The 16,368-nt window shown below is 42.1% G+C and overlaps 1 protein-coding gene across 4 annotated transcripts in view; it reads left to right on the top strand.

Annotated features, from left to right (window-relative positions):
• PIKFYVE (phosphoinositide kinase, FYVE-type zinc finger containing) overlaps nucleotides 1–15,855 on the top strand; it is a 69,868-nt gene extending 54,013 nt beyond the window's left edge. For all 4 annotated transcript variants that reach the window (XM_076342467.1, XM_076342469.1, XM_076342468.1 and 1 more), the window contains 13 exons: nucleotides 395–538; nucleotides 709–829; nucleotides 1,942–2,037; nucleotides 2,781–2,864; nucleotides 3,365–3,456; nucleotides 4,110–4,274; nucleotides 5,426–5,485; nucleotides 5,952–6,128; nucleotides 6,853–6,956; nucleotides 7,226–7,354; nucleotides 8,660–8,921; nucleotides 11,060–11,134; nucleotides 12,135–15,855. In XM_076342467.1, the coding sequence (XP_076198582.1) occupies nucleotides 395–538; nucleotides 709–829; nucleotides 1,942–2,037; nucleotides 2,781–2,864; nucleotides 3,365–3,456; nucleotides 4,110–4,274; nucleotides 5,426–5,485; nucleotides 5,952–6,128; nucleotides 6,853–6,956; nucleotides 7,226–7,354; nucleotides 8,660–8,921; nucleotides 11,060–11,134; nucleotides 12,135–12,250 (1,625 nt within the window). In that variant the 3' untranslated portion in view covers nucleotides 12,251–15,855. The remainder of the gene's footprint in view (nucleotides 1–394; nucleotides 539–708; nucleotides 830–1,941; nucleotides 2,038–2,780; nucleotides 2,865–3,364; nucleotides 3,457–4,109; nucleotides 4,275–5,425; nucleotides 5,486–5,951; nucleotides 6,129–6,852; nucleotides 6,957–7,225; nucleotides 7,355–8,659; nucleotides 8,922–11,059; nucleotides 11,135–12,134) is intronic.
• The last annotated feature ends 513 nt before the right edge of the window (nucleotides 15,856–16,368 follow it).

The following is a 16,368-nucleotide window of genomic DNA, read 5'->3' on the forward strand; positions in this document are numbered from 1 at the left end:
GATACTAAATTGGCCAGCAAAGGTTTTTCTTTGAACTTGGGTTTAAAAACTTTCAGAGGCTTTCTAAATAACTGAATAAGTACATGGAATTTGGGAAATGCCTCTCGCCTTTTCTGTGAATTGGTTATGGGTGCTGAGGCCTCTTACCTGTGAGGCATATTGAGAGTTTGTGGGAACTGAAGGTAGTGGGTATAAGTGTATGCATCTTCTGGAGGTTATGTACTACACTGATCAGCTTGCCCATTCCTTTGCTCTGGGTGGCCTTACCTGCTTTCTAAATAAGAACTTCTTCAAAGTAGACACTGGTGGTAGTTTGGCCTAGGAGCAAGCAATATCACTTCTGACAGCCACGTAAAATGCTTTCTTCTGTCCTTAACTGTTCTTGTACTCTCAGAGGATCGTTTCCTGACTACTTTATCAAGTCAGACCTCCACAGGCTCCACCCATCTTCAGCTGCCTACGCCTCCAGAGGTTGTATCGGAGCATATAACTGGTGCCAACACACTGTCTGAACAGGATACAACAAGCAGCTCAGAAGGTATAGTTCAGTTGTGGTCTTGTATTCTTTCTCTTGCTTCTCTGTGGCAAGCGTATGAGATCCATTTAGGAAACAGCAAATCTGGTAACTCTGTGGTCTGCAACTTTCCTTCTGAATTTACAGCTTGAAGTTTGATATTGTGATGCAGACTTAACTTATCTCTGTTCCAGATGTGTTTGATGGACACTCACTGGGATCTACAGACAGCCAAGTGAAGGAGAAGTCTACTATGAAAGCTATTTTGGCTAACTTTTTGCCTGGAAACAACTATAACCCCATTCCATTTCCTTTGTAAGTACTGCATAATATATATGATGTACAAAATTAGCAGCCTGGTCAAATTGCAGACAGAGCTATGCATGCTTCCTTTGCTTAGTATATAATTTGTCATCACTTGGGTTTGCCTCTGAATACGCTATAGAACTTCCTCAAGGCAAGAAGTTTTCTGTGTCCCTTCTAGGTGTTTGTAGGTTACCCGCTTTTCTTATTAATGATCCACCCTTGTGCGTATACATTATCAGTTTCTCCTCCTAGCAGGCATCCCTCCTTCTTGTGGGAGGGGAAGGGGTGGGGGAAAGGGGGGAAAAAAGTGCCTTCTAACTTCATTGCTGCAGGGAGGGAGCAGAAATGTCCTTCTTCAGCAAAGACTTACTAAAGCTACATGCCTGCCTCTTGTTTTTGCTTCCAGACCTCTTCCAAGGGTTGGACTCAAATTGGCATTGTCTGGGTGTAGGTCAGGTTCAATAGCTACTGCATGTGCCCTCAGGTCCCCCTCTCATGTGAAAATGGGCAGGCTGGAAAGTTTTTCAGCTACTTGGTCTGCATGCTTTGTAGTGTTTCTTGTTTGACATGAGCCTAACATTTGGCAGCCTGAGTTTAACTTCTGAATCCTGCCCCCAGGGTAGCAGTGGAGGCCATGGGCTAATGAGGTAAAAGTTAAATGACTGGACCCTACAGATAAGTAAAAGAAAATCTTACAGAAACCCAGGAGACTTTGGGGAAATTTCTAACTGCCTGTTCAGAGAAGAGTCCAGGTTTGTCCCCTAACTTCACTCTGCAGGCTATGCTGCAGGACAGTCAAAACAAACTCAGGCAGGTTTTGGTGCCATTAGAAACAGTGGCTGCTAAACAGAAATAGACTCTACTCTAACTTGGAGCTGGTCTTCTAAGCAGCTTGCTTGAAGTGCTGGTTGCCCTAACACATTACCATTTAGATTTAACCACATAGCTATGAATGTGTCTATTGGGAGAAGCTTATCTAGGGAGCTTTGGTTCCATGCTGAGACTTGCAGCTTGTGTCTGGGAGTGCAGTGATGAGATCTGGGTTTCGACCAAAACTTAACCTTTTCTTTCCACAAACTTTTACAATCTACTAATAGCGTCCCTATGTCATTTTCATTTAGTGACCCGGATAAGCACTACCTAATGTATGAGCATGAACGTGTACCTATCGCAGTCTGCGAGAAAGAACCAAGCTCCATCATAGCTTTTGCTCTCAGGTACTGGTGTGATTTTGCTGTTCATCTGACATGTACTTCTGCAGCTTTCCTGTATAAGGAATATTTAAATCCTAAAGGTAGAGAACAAGCATGAAGGAATTTCTTCACTCAGCTGTGTTGAGAGTTTCTGCCAGAGCTGAAGTTCTCTCTTTTTACTACTGAGATATGGAAAGTAGGTTTTCCAACTTGCAACTGGATTTTGGGCTTTTCTTGCTGAACTTTAGTCCACAAAAATGAATTAGTTGTGTAGTGTTCCCTGTAATGTCATATTGTTAGAGAAAGAAGCGCAACTAAATGTTGCTCAGCTCTCCAGCCTGGAGGAGGTGCAGCTGAGCTAGAGAACAACAGTTAGGTATTCATACTGTAGTCTGTCCCTTGCCTACCTTCGATCATAGCGGCTCTTGCTGCTACTCAGCATTCTAAACCAGCTGCTTCAGTAAATCTTGGGGTTTGCGTGTCACAAGGCAGCAGACTTCTAAAGAAGTGCATCTTAAATTGTGGGAGAGGGAGAAACAAGAGGGGATTTTTTCCTGCAGTATGATCTAGATGAGCTTCTGTTCTAAGGGAACTGACTTCTAATTGTAAGAAAAAATTGAGAGGTTTTTCTACTGTGGGTTTTTATTTCCTGTGGTTGTCTCTGAACTGAATCTTTGGGTTGGTGTTACAGACTCCCAGAGAACAGCTGACTCTCTTCTTTTTTTTTTTTTTTTTTTTCTTTTTTTTAATTTTCATTTCCCCTTCAGTTGCAAGGAGTACAGAAATGCCCTGGATGACTTGTCCAAAGCATCTCTGAAGAACAGTTCTGAAGAAGGACTACAGCCGAACAGGTTTACGTGCAGGAACTACAGTATATAGAGCAAAGGCACAGTGATTGTAGTGAATAAGCCAAAACTAGGATGGGGAAGGACCCTCAAAATATGTCTCTGTTAGGATCTCTGCTTTCTGATGGAATCTGACACATTCCATGTAACCAACACATACTTTTGCAGTATCTGAGTTTCCATTTCATGTCAGGGATTGTGCTGGCTCCATCACCTGATCCTTTGGCTGTGTGCATGATAGGGATTACTGGGCCTGCTTGCCTTTCCTGTAGTGATGGATGGAACTGTTGTTATGGAGCCCTGAGAGGTTTTTCTCAGGGAGGTGGAGGACGACAGCTTTGGAGAGTCCCACACCATTACAACTTTAAACTGTATCCTCTTCCCTTAGCAGTACTTAGTGTTAGGCATGGAGGAGAAATAAATGTACAGGAGTAAAGCAATAGTGTCTCGGGTGGCAGTATTTATTTGTTGGGCTTATGACTTCTTTTTTTTCTTTCTCCTTTCAGTGTGTCAGACAGCAAACCAAAGAGCAGTAGCCCTGTCCGCCTGCCTGAGGCTAACATGGGTCCTTCAAATCGCAATGCAGAACCAGAACAGCGTAAGACCATTTTGCCAAAACCATGTCAGTGATGCTAATCTCAGCTCAGACTTGAGTCCACTTAACCTGGGTTCTAGCTCTTATGAAAGTTAAATTAGAACAAAGAAAATGCATTCCGAGTTGAAATTGTGACTAGTCTGAGAGTTGACTCGAAGTAGAACGTGGGTGGGTGTGTTTGTTTTTTTTTTTTTAAGTCTGTGCCCATGATGGCTTTCTCTGATTCGTATGAGATCAGACTATCATTCCCTAATATAATATGTTATGACGTAGTGGACCTTGGGTTGTTCTTGAGTCTAGCCTGTTCAGTGGAGTATGATGCCCGTAATGTGTTCTGACCTCTTTTGGCACTGCCTTCTTTAAAAAGATGGCAATTAAAATATTTTTAAATGGAGGAGTGACGTTCTTACTATGTTAAAGATGCTCACGCTTGGTCTGTGTTTTCAAATGACTTGGCATTCCAGAATGCTACTCAGAACACTAAATCAGCTAACCTGATGGACCTTGGTTGCCTGAAGAAGAGCAAATGAGTTACAGTTGAATGACATCATTCCTCCAGTTAGAACAATGAATGGAGAATGCTCGTATGAGTCATGCTTTTATTAAACTGCATGTGGAAATGCCAAGGCCAACTTCTTTATTCCTTTTCACTGTAGCAAAGAAACCATCTGGTGTTTTGTCTTTCTTCCGTGGCACGGGAGGGAAGAGCCCGGACCTGTCTTCCCAGAAGAAAGAGACCTTACGTGGTGCTGACAGTGCCTACTACCAGGTTGGACAGATGGGCAAAGAGGGAGCAGAAAACCAAGGAGCAGAGCCTCAAGGTACAAGACTGTTGAGTCCATGTCCTGGTTTCAGCTGGGATAGAGTTAATTTTCTTCCTAGTAGCTGGTATAGGGCTGTGTTTTGGATTTAGTAGGAGAATAATGTTGATAACACACCCATGTTATGGCTGTTGCTAGGTAGTGCTTACACTAGTCAAGGACTTTTCAGCTTCTCATGCCCTGCCAGCGAAAAGTTGGGAGGGGGCACAGCCAGGACAACTGACCCAAGTGGCCCATACCATATGACATGATGCTCAGTATATAAACTGGGAGGAGTTGGCTGCGGGAGGGGTGACCGCTGCTTGGGAACTGGCTGGGCATCGGTCAGCGGGTGGTGAGCAATTGCACTGTGCATCACTTATTTTGTATATTCTTTATTATTATTATTATTATTATTATTATTATTATTATTATTTTCCCTTCCTTTTCTGTCCTATTGAACTGTCTTTATCTCAACCCACAAATTTTACTTCCCCCCCCAATTCTCTCCCCCATCCCACTGGGGAGGGTGGGGAGTGAGTGGAGTGAGCGAATGGCTGTGTGGTGTTTAGCTGCCTGACAGGTTAAACTATAACAGTCCATCTTCTGTCTTGGACTGTTACTTCTCCCAAACCTCATCCATATTTGTAAGGCCCAGAATTGCACTCCTGCTCATACTTTTTCAACAGTCCAAGATTACTCAACATGCATTGAAAAGGAATGATTTGAGCATTAAATGTAGGTTTCTCCTAAAGACATTGCTTTGCTTTATGAGAAGGGAAATAGGATCTTTCAAACCCCGGTAACTATAGGGACATGGAGTAGTCTGGGCTTGAATGCCTTTGGATTGAGTTGACTTTAGTTAAGCAGCCCAGTCTCTCTTCCTCGCTTCCTGTTTAACTTTCATTGTTTCAGCTCGTGGAAAATGAATGAAGAGAAAACAAAGAGAAAGCTTGTACTTGTGTCCCATGAACAGCAGTGCTCTTCTAGCATACATATTATATCATACAATTATAGCTGTATCTCTAATTCTCTGTGTTTAGTTCCATCTGTATTCTTGGAAAAAAAGAAAATATTTTTCTTGTAATGTGAGTTTACAAGTAGTATCTTACATGGCTTTCTCAGTAATAATAATGAACAACCCTGACTGAATCATCCCTTTATGCCTTCAGATGACGTAGATGGAGGCGATGGACAGAAGAAACAGCTGGTAAATCCCCATGTGGAACTCCGTGAGTAGTTGTAAATAATAACTTTAAGTCTTAGCTGACAAACTCCTTTCTTCATGCAAATGTAATGGAAATCTTGAAGTTAATTATTTTTTCTTTGTATTGGGCAGGAAGGAAAACCAAATCAAGAACAGAGCAGTGCAATTTTTACTTACTGTAATCAATCTCTCTGTTGCAAAAATACAGCATAAAACTTTTTTGGTTTTAATTGATCTTTCGTCGGGACACTTTCCCATGGCATATGCTGTGAGCTAACCTAAAGGGGGTTGACTTTCCTGTGAGTTTTCCATTTAAATCCTTTGTTTAGGATTTAAACTTTGGAAGTTTAAACTTCCAAAGTACAATAGGTGTGAGAGAGGGATGTTTAGTACAATAATATTCTTCTAGACATCAGTAAAATCTCTTAAGTGTCGTGTCAGGTCGTCAGTGAGTATTGCATGCTGTTATTGAGGAAGACCTTTTTTTGCAGAGTTTTCAGATGCGAATGCCAAGTTCTACTGCCGGATTTATTATGCTGGCGAGTTTCACAAGATGCGTGAAGTGATACTGGGGAGCAGTGAAGAGGACTTCATCCGATCCCTCTCTCACTCTATGCCCTGGCAGGCACGAGGTGGCAAATCTGGGGCTGCGTTCTATGTGACTGAGGGTAAATGCAGCTTCTTCCTACTTCGTAATTAGATAGTATTATTTGGGGATGGTGGTGGTTAGTGTGTTGTTTAATCCCTGATCACCTCTAGCCAGAGGGTTGCTGACTGAAGTGGCCACTCAGAATGGAAAGTTAAGTGGATTGTTCTGGGGTCTTCAGTATCAGATTATTTGTCTCTTTATATGTGCAGGAGAACAAAATGTAGTTCTGTTTTTCCGTAGTAGCAGCTAGGGAGGCCAGTTGAGCAGAAGCCTCTCTTAGGGAGGCTTCAGAAAACAAAAACTTGAGTATAATTCAAGGAAAACTGGTTATTAAAGACGCTGTTTCTTATTATCCCACGTGCTATAGTTGATTTATAGGAGGTTTTTTTTAACTGTTGCTGATTCTAGGCCCCTACTTAAAACAAGTCTTGAATGGAAGGGTCTGTAGGCTGTTTCTGTTGTCTGTATAAGGAACCCATATAGCTGAGGTAAATCTAACTAAGGCACTCTCTTCTCCCTGATTTGCTAGAAGGCTGAAATCCAGAAAGGCTGAGATTCTGAAATTCGGAATATATGAAGTAAAAAAGTTTCTAGAAATGAGCTTCTGTAGCTAAGGATTTAAGAGAATTGTAGTTGTTCAATTTTTCAAACTATGTCAGCTGTGCGACAATCCTAAAGAACTTGCAAAAAAATACATCACTTACTCTGTGTAACCCTGTTGCCTCTGTCTGATGTTAAAACAGATGATAGATTCATCTTGAAGCAGATGCCTCGTCTGGAAGTCCAGTCCTTCCTCGACTTTGCTCCACACTACTTCACTTACATCATTAATGCAGTTCAGCAGAAGGTATTTAAAAAAAAAAAGTGCCTTTTATTTTACGCAGTGTTCTATGTTTTACAGACTAGTAACAGTTTCCATTAACCCCTTTCATTTAAGTAGAAGAACATGTTGGAGGGTATGAGTTGTACTAATAATGTGTTTTTAAGATGAAAAGTGGGACTTTTGCTAGAGCTTCTAAGCTGTAGCACACAGTCAGACAGAACAGTGGTGCCTCTAGTATTTGATTGCTGATTGCCTGTACACAGAGATCTTATCCCATGTCTTCTCTTCATCAGAAGCCCACAGCACTGGCCAAAATCCTTGGGGTATATCGAATTGGATACAAGAACTCTCAAAACAACACTGAAAAGAAGCTGGATCTGCTTGTCATGGAAAACCTTTTCTACGGCAGGAAAATGGCTCAGGTAAGAACCAAGTGTTCTGTTCCCTTGCAGTGCAGTTTTGACTGGGACCAAGAGCAGGGTTACCAGTAGCCGTCTAGGTAACTTTTAACTTTGCATGTGCTGTCTATATCTGGCACTGCTCAAAGACGACAGTTCGTGCTTGTTTCCTTGTTATGTGATCCTTGGTAACTTGATGCCTATATCGGCTAGTTCAGATAGCTGTAGTGCAGGCTTCAGTTTTTAGAAGTCTTATTTGTCCCTGCATCACTGGTGTCTGAGAGAAAGCATTGCCAACCTAATTAGGAAAATGTGAAACCCTTTCGCAAAGCTTTTAGAAGAACTAACTGGGATTACAGACTAATCTGTTTAGGAGAGCCTCACTGACGGAGTTGAGGGGAAACTAATAATGTTTTGAACCCGCTGTTCTCTCTCTGTACCACTTCATGTGTGGGACAAGATTTTGAGTTCAGTCTTGCTCTTAGTAAAGGAAAAGCAACCTTTATGAGGCAGTAGAATGAAGGCCTTAAAATGACTGGGGGAGAATTCTCTTCAAATACAGAGTCGATGCTGAAAGGAAGTTCAAACAAATGTTGCTTCTAAAACTAATAGTATCAATTCTTTCCACCTTCCCTCCCAGTGCCTGACCTCAAACAGGGGATGTTTGTGGGAGGAAGTGAACTGAGGGAATTCTAGATAGATGTAAAGGATGTTGTTCTGGGTTTTCTTTTCGTTTGTCTGGTTTTTTTTAAATCATGAGGGTGGTCAGGCACTGGAACAGAGACTCAAAGAGACTGTGGACTCTATCCCTGAGGTTAGTCAAACCTTGACTGGACAGGGCTCGAACAACCTTCTCTAACAGGACCTGCTTCAAGCAGGGCGTTGGACTGGAGACCTCCAGAGATCCTTTCCAACCTAATGAAGGTCTGTTTCTTGCCTTGCCAACAGATGTTAAATGGTGCTTCATGCAAAACCCGCCTCCCTCTTCAGTGGCTTTCCTTAGTCAGCATTTGAGTCTGTAGAAGCTGGCTGACAAACTGAGTTTACCCGTACAATATAAAAATAGGGACACCCTTTTTCCCTTAAATTAGGCTAAATATTAATGAAATAACTTGCCTAAAATTCGCGAATTGAGGTGGCAGTGCTTTCATGTAGTCTTACATGCTACTCTCTGCTCACGAAACTTTAATTCTCATTAACTGTCTTCCTCCAGTGGAGAAGAAAAGACTTGCCCTGCCATGCTGCCTTCTCAAACACTGCAGTTAGGTATGTTGAAGTCTTCAACATTGCAGAACAATGGAACAAAGTAGTGCTGTTCTTCATTTGCAGGTTTTTGACCTGAAGGGCTCCCTCCGGAATAGAAATGTTAAAACAGACACAGGCAAGGAAAGCTGTGATGTAGTCCTTCTGGATGAGAACCTTCTGAAGATGGTCCGGGACAATCCTTTGTACATCCGTTCCCATTGCAAGGCTGTGCTGAGAGCTTCCATACACAGTGATTCCCAGTTCCTCTCCAGCCACCTTATCATTGACTATTCCCTGCTGGTGGGTCGTGATGACACCAACAATGAGCTGGTCGTTGGGATCATTGGTAGGTTGTCTTTTGTATTTTCTTGCTTTCAGCTGGTGAAACTGCTTTCTTCTGGTTTAGGTGTTTATAGTAATCTTAGAACTGTACCACCACCACAGAGATGTGTGTCAGGAAAGCTCGTCTTCTCCCTGATGGAACACCACCCTCACCTCTCATGGGTATTCAAAATGGAGGCAGGAAGTCTTCTCTCCAGCTCTTGTATGGGCTTGCGTTAGCATCTGCATTACTAAGCATATATGCAGGAGGCCTCACAGGTAGTGAACTCAAGTTGGTGTTTAACCTACACTTTGACTCCAGTTAAAGTAGGGGAAGTTATTTGTATGCTTTTATGTGTTTAGTCTTTAAAGCTAAGTTCAGTAACGTTTACATAGCCATTTAAATTTAAACTTGTGTGGAGGGGATCTAAGGAGAAACAGTATTGGTAGGGATGGAAGAGGGAAGTTAAACGTCATGGGTTCACTTGCGATCATGTAGTCTGACCTGGATAATATGAGTGGCAACCCAGTAATTACCTTGCCACATCCTCTGACTTGTGACTGGAAAGTAGAACCTCATCTTTAGACAGGCAAACTTGTATTGCGCAAAAGACTTGGAGATAAAGCCATTTTGCAGGATGTGGAGGTAATTCTTGGAAATGAGATGCTCTTGAAACCTAGCTTAGAAATGCTTCCAGATGACATCTCAAGTCAGGAGGTCTGGATTACTCTTTTTCTGATAAAGCTTGAGAGCCATTCCAATAACACTAACCAGTTGAGATTTTAAGTCCCAGCTACAAAGAACTGCAAGTTGTTATTACTTTCTAGTTTTGTAGACTCTTGAATATTTGGTTAAATGGAATGAGACTCTGCTCCTTCTGTACATGTGGCTTTTTGCTGTCCATGGAAAGTCCTACCTGATTAAAGAGTGTATTTTATGATATTTAAAGCTAACAGTTTCTTCACAGTGAGAATAGCTGTTCATGATCTGAAGGAGCTTGTTTAACGCAAGTATCTTCAAGAAGAGAGAACATGCCTACTGTATCAGGCTATCACAATGTTCTCTAAATGATACCCTGAGAACTTACAAAGTACTCAAGCTAAATTTGCGGCAGGGGCAGAACTAAAAACCATTAGCTTGGACTGAGTTTGAATCTGAGGTCAGAATCTCTACCTATTCTAGATCCTAATGTGATACCGGAAACAAGTTAGGTCTGTGTTGTGTGGGGCTCTGGGCCTTGGGGCATGAAGTGACAGTAGTTAGTGCATAAACTGATGATATCAGTTCCAAAGCACTCTAAGGGAGTACTCTTTTCAAAGAGTATTCAGATAAATGGATAAGATTGGCAGGTCTCGATGAGTTTTGTGTAAAGCATAGCTGAGGTGAAACATGTGGATACTTATGGTGGCCTTTTGTAAATCTAGAAACAGTAAATTCAAAATTGTATAATTACAGTTGTAGTCAAATGTTAGGAAATAATGATATCCAGTAATGAAAAACTTAACTTACTGCAGCTTCAGCTTTGCAGACCAGAATGTTCATGTGCTTGTAATGACTGAGCACACTTTCTCTGAAAGGGGCTTGGAAACAGTTCTGAAGTCTTCTCCTTGCAGCCCCCTCTTCCAGTCAGGGTCACTGGTGGTGTTTCCAGTCCTCCATATCATGAAGTGAAAAGTGCTTGCTTTCTGTTATCAAACCTGTAGGTGGCTGCGATGATGAGGAATACTACTGGCTTAAATGGATAGATGTACAAGTCTTGATGCTGCTAGCTGTTGCAGTAAAGTAGTGGGAGCTGTTATGGGAAAGTGGGGCTTCTTGATATGTTTCTGGGATGAGGATCAGCTAAGTGACTCTTGTAAATGAGCCCTTGAAACTCTAACATGGATAAAGACAGACATGCCTGGGCAGTCTGTTTTTGTAGAAGTAGGAAGAGTTGATTGTGATCTTGCTGGGCTTTTGAGATACCGTATTCACCCTACCCAAGTATAATCAATACTCTAGGAAGTGAGGCAACTGGTAGGGGGAACACTGAAGTTCTGGCTATGGAAGCCTACTGCTTCCTTGCTTTTTTGAAGGGAAATATATACATTTTAGAACAGCGTTACTTGGGTTATAGCAGATATGACATGTTTGTGTGTGGATTTTTTTTTTTATTGTACCAGACTATATTCGCACTTTCACCTGGGACAAAAAGCTTGAAATGGTGGTAAAGTCAACCGGCATCTTGGGAGGACAAGGTAAGTCCAGAATGAAAGCAAAACTTTTGATCGTGTTTCCTCGTTACCTGGAAGCTTCCAATAACTGTGCTAATAAGGCCACAACTTCCCCACCATGCAGATTTGCAACACTAGATTAAGTTGTCCAGAACAAGGGAAGGAATAAGAAGTTTCAGAAAAATTAATACATTGATCTGCCTCCGTGAGTGACCCTTTAAAAACTGTAATTCCTGGGAATGGGGTAAAGGTCATCTACTTATCAGACTGTTCTTTTCTGTTTCTTAGTTACCAACTACTCACATACAAACTTAGTCATCCATACAGAGATACTAGTAAAAAAACCTTGCTGCCTGGTTTCAGAAGATGTTTTCTGAGTCCAGAAAATCAGATATACTCTGAGCTGTTAGTGTGGAGGAATCCTTATCAAATGATTGACTACTGCCCATATTTTGAAGAGCTGAGGAGTTCCCTTTGTGGAAGTGAGTATTCTCACATAGAATACACGTAGAATACAAAAGGTATTCTACCTTTTGTGCAGCATTGCCTAGTGTTGGCCACATGTTACTAGGAAAGCTGGAAAGAGAAGGGAAGGGGCACACTTGATGTACCACTGCTCAGGTGTCTGGAGAAGATAAGAGTATGTTCATAGAGTGAAATTCTTCATGGGAGAAATTTGCATCTCTGCTGGAAAACCTCAAAGACCTGTAAACAGGAGAAGGGAAAAAGAAACAAACTGATCAGGGCTGATTATAAAAAGCCTAGATGGTTCCTCCAACTTCAGGTATCTTAATTCAGTGTTAGGGGTCCAGACCTTGATCTGTCTTCTATCCCAAATGTTTAAAATAAAAATTAAAAAAAAAAAAAAAAAGGCAGCTGATAATGCTTGTTGGTTCCAAGACCCTTCGTGTACAGTATGCCTTCATGATTATGCTGTCTGGTGTTGTAATCTCATGTGACATCTGTCTGTACTGCAGTATACTCTTTAGCCCATTTCTAACTGCTCTTGAATCTTATACATTAGGTAAGATGCCAACTGTGGTCTCTCCAGAACTGTACCGGACCAGGTTTTGTGAAGCTATGGACAAGTATTTCCTGATGGTGCCAGACCATTGGACAGGACTGGGCCTGAATTGCTAAGCTAAAGCCCATATTGGGAAAGCACAAGAGGACAATGACATTACAGGCCACTCTCTTCCTGCGGTCTGTCCAGCAGTAAGCAAGGGGATTGCAGTTCCATGTCTACACTGACCATGTGCATCACGTTGTGAAGTGTGAAATCTGCTTGTTGCACTTTAATCCTTTCTTGGAGGCTGATAAGCGAACCAGCCTCACTAAGGATCTAAGCTGATGGTACCATTGAACAGCATTGATAAGAGACATTCCCTCTGTCAGTAGGGAAGGTGATGCTATCTCCATGTAAGAGCACTGAAACGGATACTATCCAGTTCATGATGGTGTAGAAGTACATGATCTCAGTCTTGCACTACCTAAGTGGTGTTGAATATGAGCAGCTCATGTTTCTGTAGTGGATGTGAATATCTGCAAATGTGAAATAACGCCCCCCTCTGTGTGTGTGGGTGGGTGAGAGAAGAATGAAGTTAATTCCTGACTTCTGCTATTGTTGCAGTGGTCTGTAGTTGACCTGTTTAGGATCCATGAATAACTTGTCCTGCTTATGCTCTGTAGCTTCAATTTTTCCTGGGTTCTGTAAACAGTTTTGGGTTTTGTGGGTTTGTTTTTTTTTTAAAGGCAGCTCCACAGCTATAATGCCATATCACTACATCTTTTAAGTTATATTACTGCAGTACAACTCTGCTTTTATCTGTCATAATTTCATTTTAGCTGAATCCCATAAAAATGGGTTGTCAGTCATCAGCATACTGCAAAACCCAAAACATATCCCTTCAATCCTAAACAGTACTTTGATCTGAATGTTGCCCAAATCCCTGGAAACAGGTAACTAAAAAATACACCCTTTAATTTAACAAGACTTGATTAATTATAGTTATGAAGCTGATTAACCCTTTCCTTAGCAGAAGGCACTAAGTTGCTAGACAAAATGAAGCATACTGCTTTAGAGTGACAACTTTCTCCTTAATGAAACCATAATTCCTGGCAGATGACTTCAAATCCATTTCAGTTCCCCAGGACTTTCAAACAATGCATTTACCTCACGGTCAGACTTTGCCAGGAGAATGTTTTTCTCGCGTTCATGACATGCTGATGAGAACGAGCATCCAGTTCTCATCACACTGTGCAGTCCCAATGGAAAAACTGTCTCTTCAGCAGTATTAGATTTATTTTTTTTTTTGCACCACTGAGATGAATGTAGTCATCTATTTTTCTGTAAAAAGAAAAACCTGAACTAACAGGTATCTTGTATGATGGATAAGATGTGCAGAGATCTGTGAATCTCTGTTATAACAATAAGCACTTCTTTCCATTTTTATTATTTTTTTACCTGTTTTTGTAGGTGCTGAGTTTACTTTTTAGCTTCACTATAATATAGGCCAGTAAATAAGAGGGGTTTTTATGAGTCTGAGAGGCAATAATACTGTCCTTTTGACTTCTAGTCTCTGATGGAAGGACTTCAAATGAACATGGGAGTCTGGGACAGTATAGCTCTTTATGACCACTTGCTCATTCTGACTAGTTGCCTGGTAATGCCATCTTCACTGTAACTATGGATTGAAATGTGCATTTTGTTCACTCCTCCTGTGTTCAGTATTGTCTTCTGCAGCAGATGGTGGTGGCTCTGTTCAGGAGTGACAGCTGGGCAGCACTGAGGAAGAAAAATGCCAGCAGTGAGAATTGAACTGTTGGCTCCAAAAACAACCAGTGCAGCTCAGGTCGGAACTGCCAGGAGGCAACAGTCATTTGTGTTGGAAGAAGTCTTCCCCGCCCCATTGCAAAGCCCTACTGGAGGATGAGCAAAGATGCTGACCTTGAAGCAGCAGAAATGAAAGTATTCTCACTTTCTCTGTACAATGTAATCATTGTTTCTGGGGGTGCTGTGTTGAAGGCTGCAGTGATGTGTGCTGTGGAAAGATGACACAGTACTTCTTGCTTCCTCTGGCCCAGAATCCTCTTGGTCCAACACAGTGCATCAGGCATAGTTGACCACCTCTGGGACATGTCCTGCCTCCTGTGCTGAAATGTACTCCCAGGATGGCTAGCTGTATGTGGGGCCTTGTGTAATCAGGAACCAACCAGGCTATCAGCTTAATGCTACTCTCACTTATGTGGCTTCTACCTTCTGTCTTGGTCCATCGATGTGAAAGAGCATGCTATGCAGCCTGAATTTGTTCCAGTCTCAGTTAAAGTTTACATGTGTTCTTCCTCCTTCCCCTCCTGAAGTTTACAGGGAAAAAACTTGACTTGCCTGACCAGCTAAGGTGACCCAACAGCAGCTGGTTATGTTATCTTCCACCTTTGTCAGTATGTGGATTGGTTGGTGGAACATGAATATGGGCAGTGTAATGGCATCTGCGCACTAGGCTAATGTAGAGTTGTGATGTGCTAGCCCTGTCCTGTCACCAGTAACCCTTACTCCAGTGATGTGTGACTACTCTATACAGCTTGTCTTCCAGAGTCCCAAGCAGCTGGCTCTAAAGCAACACGATCATCTGACTGTAGCTAATGTTCCCCTGTACATGACAGCATGAGGCTCTCAGCACTGTAAAGTGAGAGAACCTTTCACTGGCCAGCTGTTTTGCAGCCTGTGAATGCAGAGACCAGACGTGTGAATTGTGACCTTCTTGGGCTGAAGGTAGAGCAGTTGGAGAGATTTGCAGGAGTGATCTTGAGCTGGCATCAACAGTGAACTTTGGTCAGCATGTGGCTGATAGACTAGTCCTGACCAGACTGGAGTAAATAGCAAACTGCTAGTTATGGGTACCACAGCAGCTGCAGTATCAACTGGAATTGGGACATCTTTGGGTGCCATGTGACATAAAGCTGTAAGCATTTCTAGTTCAGATCCCAGCAGTTGAACAGATGTCCTCAAACATTCCCTTTTCAGAATAAGAATTGTCCTGGCATTTCACTTGCTACAAAGCTGACTTTCTCAAAAGGAGAGCAATAGTTCATGCAGAAGAGATCTTTGAGAGAGCTCCTTGTGGGGCTGTGTTATGTCCATGTCCCTGCAGCACACCTAAGGATGTCCTACGGGAACCACCTAGTTATTACATGAGCCTTTTGATTAGAATTTTTTTATTTCTTTATAATACAGGTTTAGCATATATGTGTGTAAGCAAATCCCAGTTGCAAACATGAAGACTGCATTTCTTCAGAGCTACACTGGCTCTTTCTTCTGTTGTTTTGATCTGAGACCTTGTGACAAATGTCTAAATCTTGTCCCAGTCAGAAGTGATGACTTCCTTTTGAGTCATCGTGTAGACAGCAGAATGCCTTGTAGTGGCCCAGCGATGCATTCTGTCCCCCAAAAGCACATGAGAGACTCTTGCTGGTTAAGTAGCTCTGCTGGGCACAGGGGAGTTACCTGTGGAGTGGACTCTCCTCTGTGATAATGACCAAAACCAAATGAATCGCTCACTAGCAGGTGGTCAGACTAATCATTATTCAAAGCACTTAATGTACCATAATGTATGTATTTCTAATCTACCTTGGTTCAGCTTTATTTTATAAAATTGGTGTACTAAACTATTTGAGAATAACTGCCTTGACTATTTGGAGAATCAAAATGTAATGTATATAGATTCAAATAAAGTGACTAAAATATACTTGAGTCTATTCCATGTGGTGGAGCAGTTAGGTCTCATGGCATCCCATTTTCCTGATCAGAGGCTAAGCCCTCTGCTTGCTCTGCAGCCACTGCTCTGTTGGAGGTTGCCAGCTTTGCGTGCAGTGTAAGCATGCCTGTCATGTCTCTATACCTTGTAGCTCATCTCTTCTAATGGAGTAGGACCTCTGGGCAGCTTTCGGGGCCAGCAGCAGTAGAATGTGCAAATAACCTTTCATGCACTTCTCCCACCTTCTCCCCAGCTGCTTTTCAACACACAGTGCAGTGTGAGACAGGGAGCCATTTTTTTCCAGCAGATGGTGGTGTTGCCGTGGCCCAATTCTTCCAAGACATAGAACACATTCCTCAGGAAAAATCTCCGGGTATTTCCATAGTCTTCTCTTAAGTGGACTAGATAAAGAAAAAATCCAAGGAGTCTGAAAATTAATGGCATATCTTGATTGCTTCATATTAACCCGATATATAGTAACCTCTCTTAAAGCTAAAAATGATG

The sequence above is a fragment of the Aptenodytes patagonicus genome, chromosome 6 (assembly GCF_965638725.1).
Source record: "Aptenodytes patagonicus chromosome 6, bAptPat1.pri.cur, whole genome shotgun sequence".
NCBI classification, from domain to species: domain Eukaryota; kingdom Metazoa; phylum Chordata; class Aves; order Sphenisciformes; family Spheniscidae; genus Aptenodytes; species Aptenodytes patagonicus.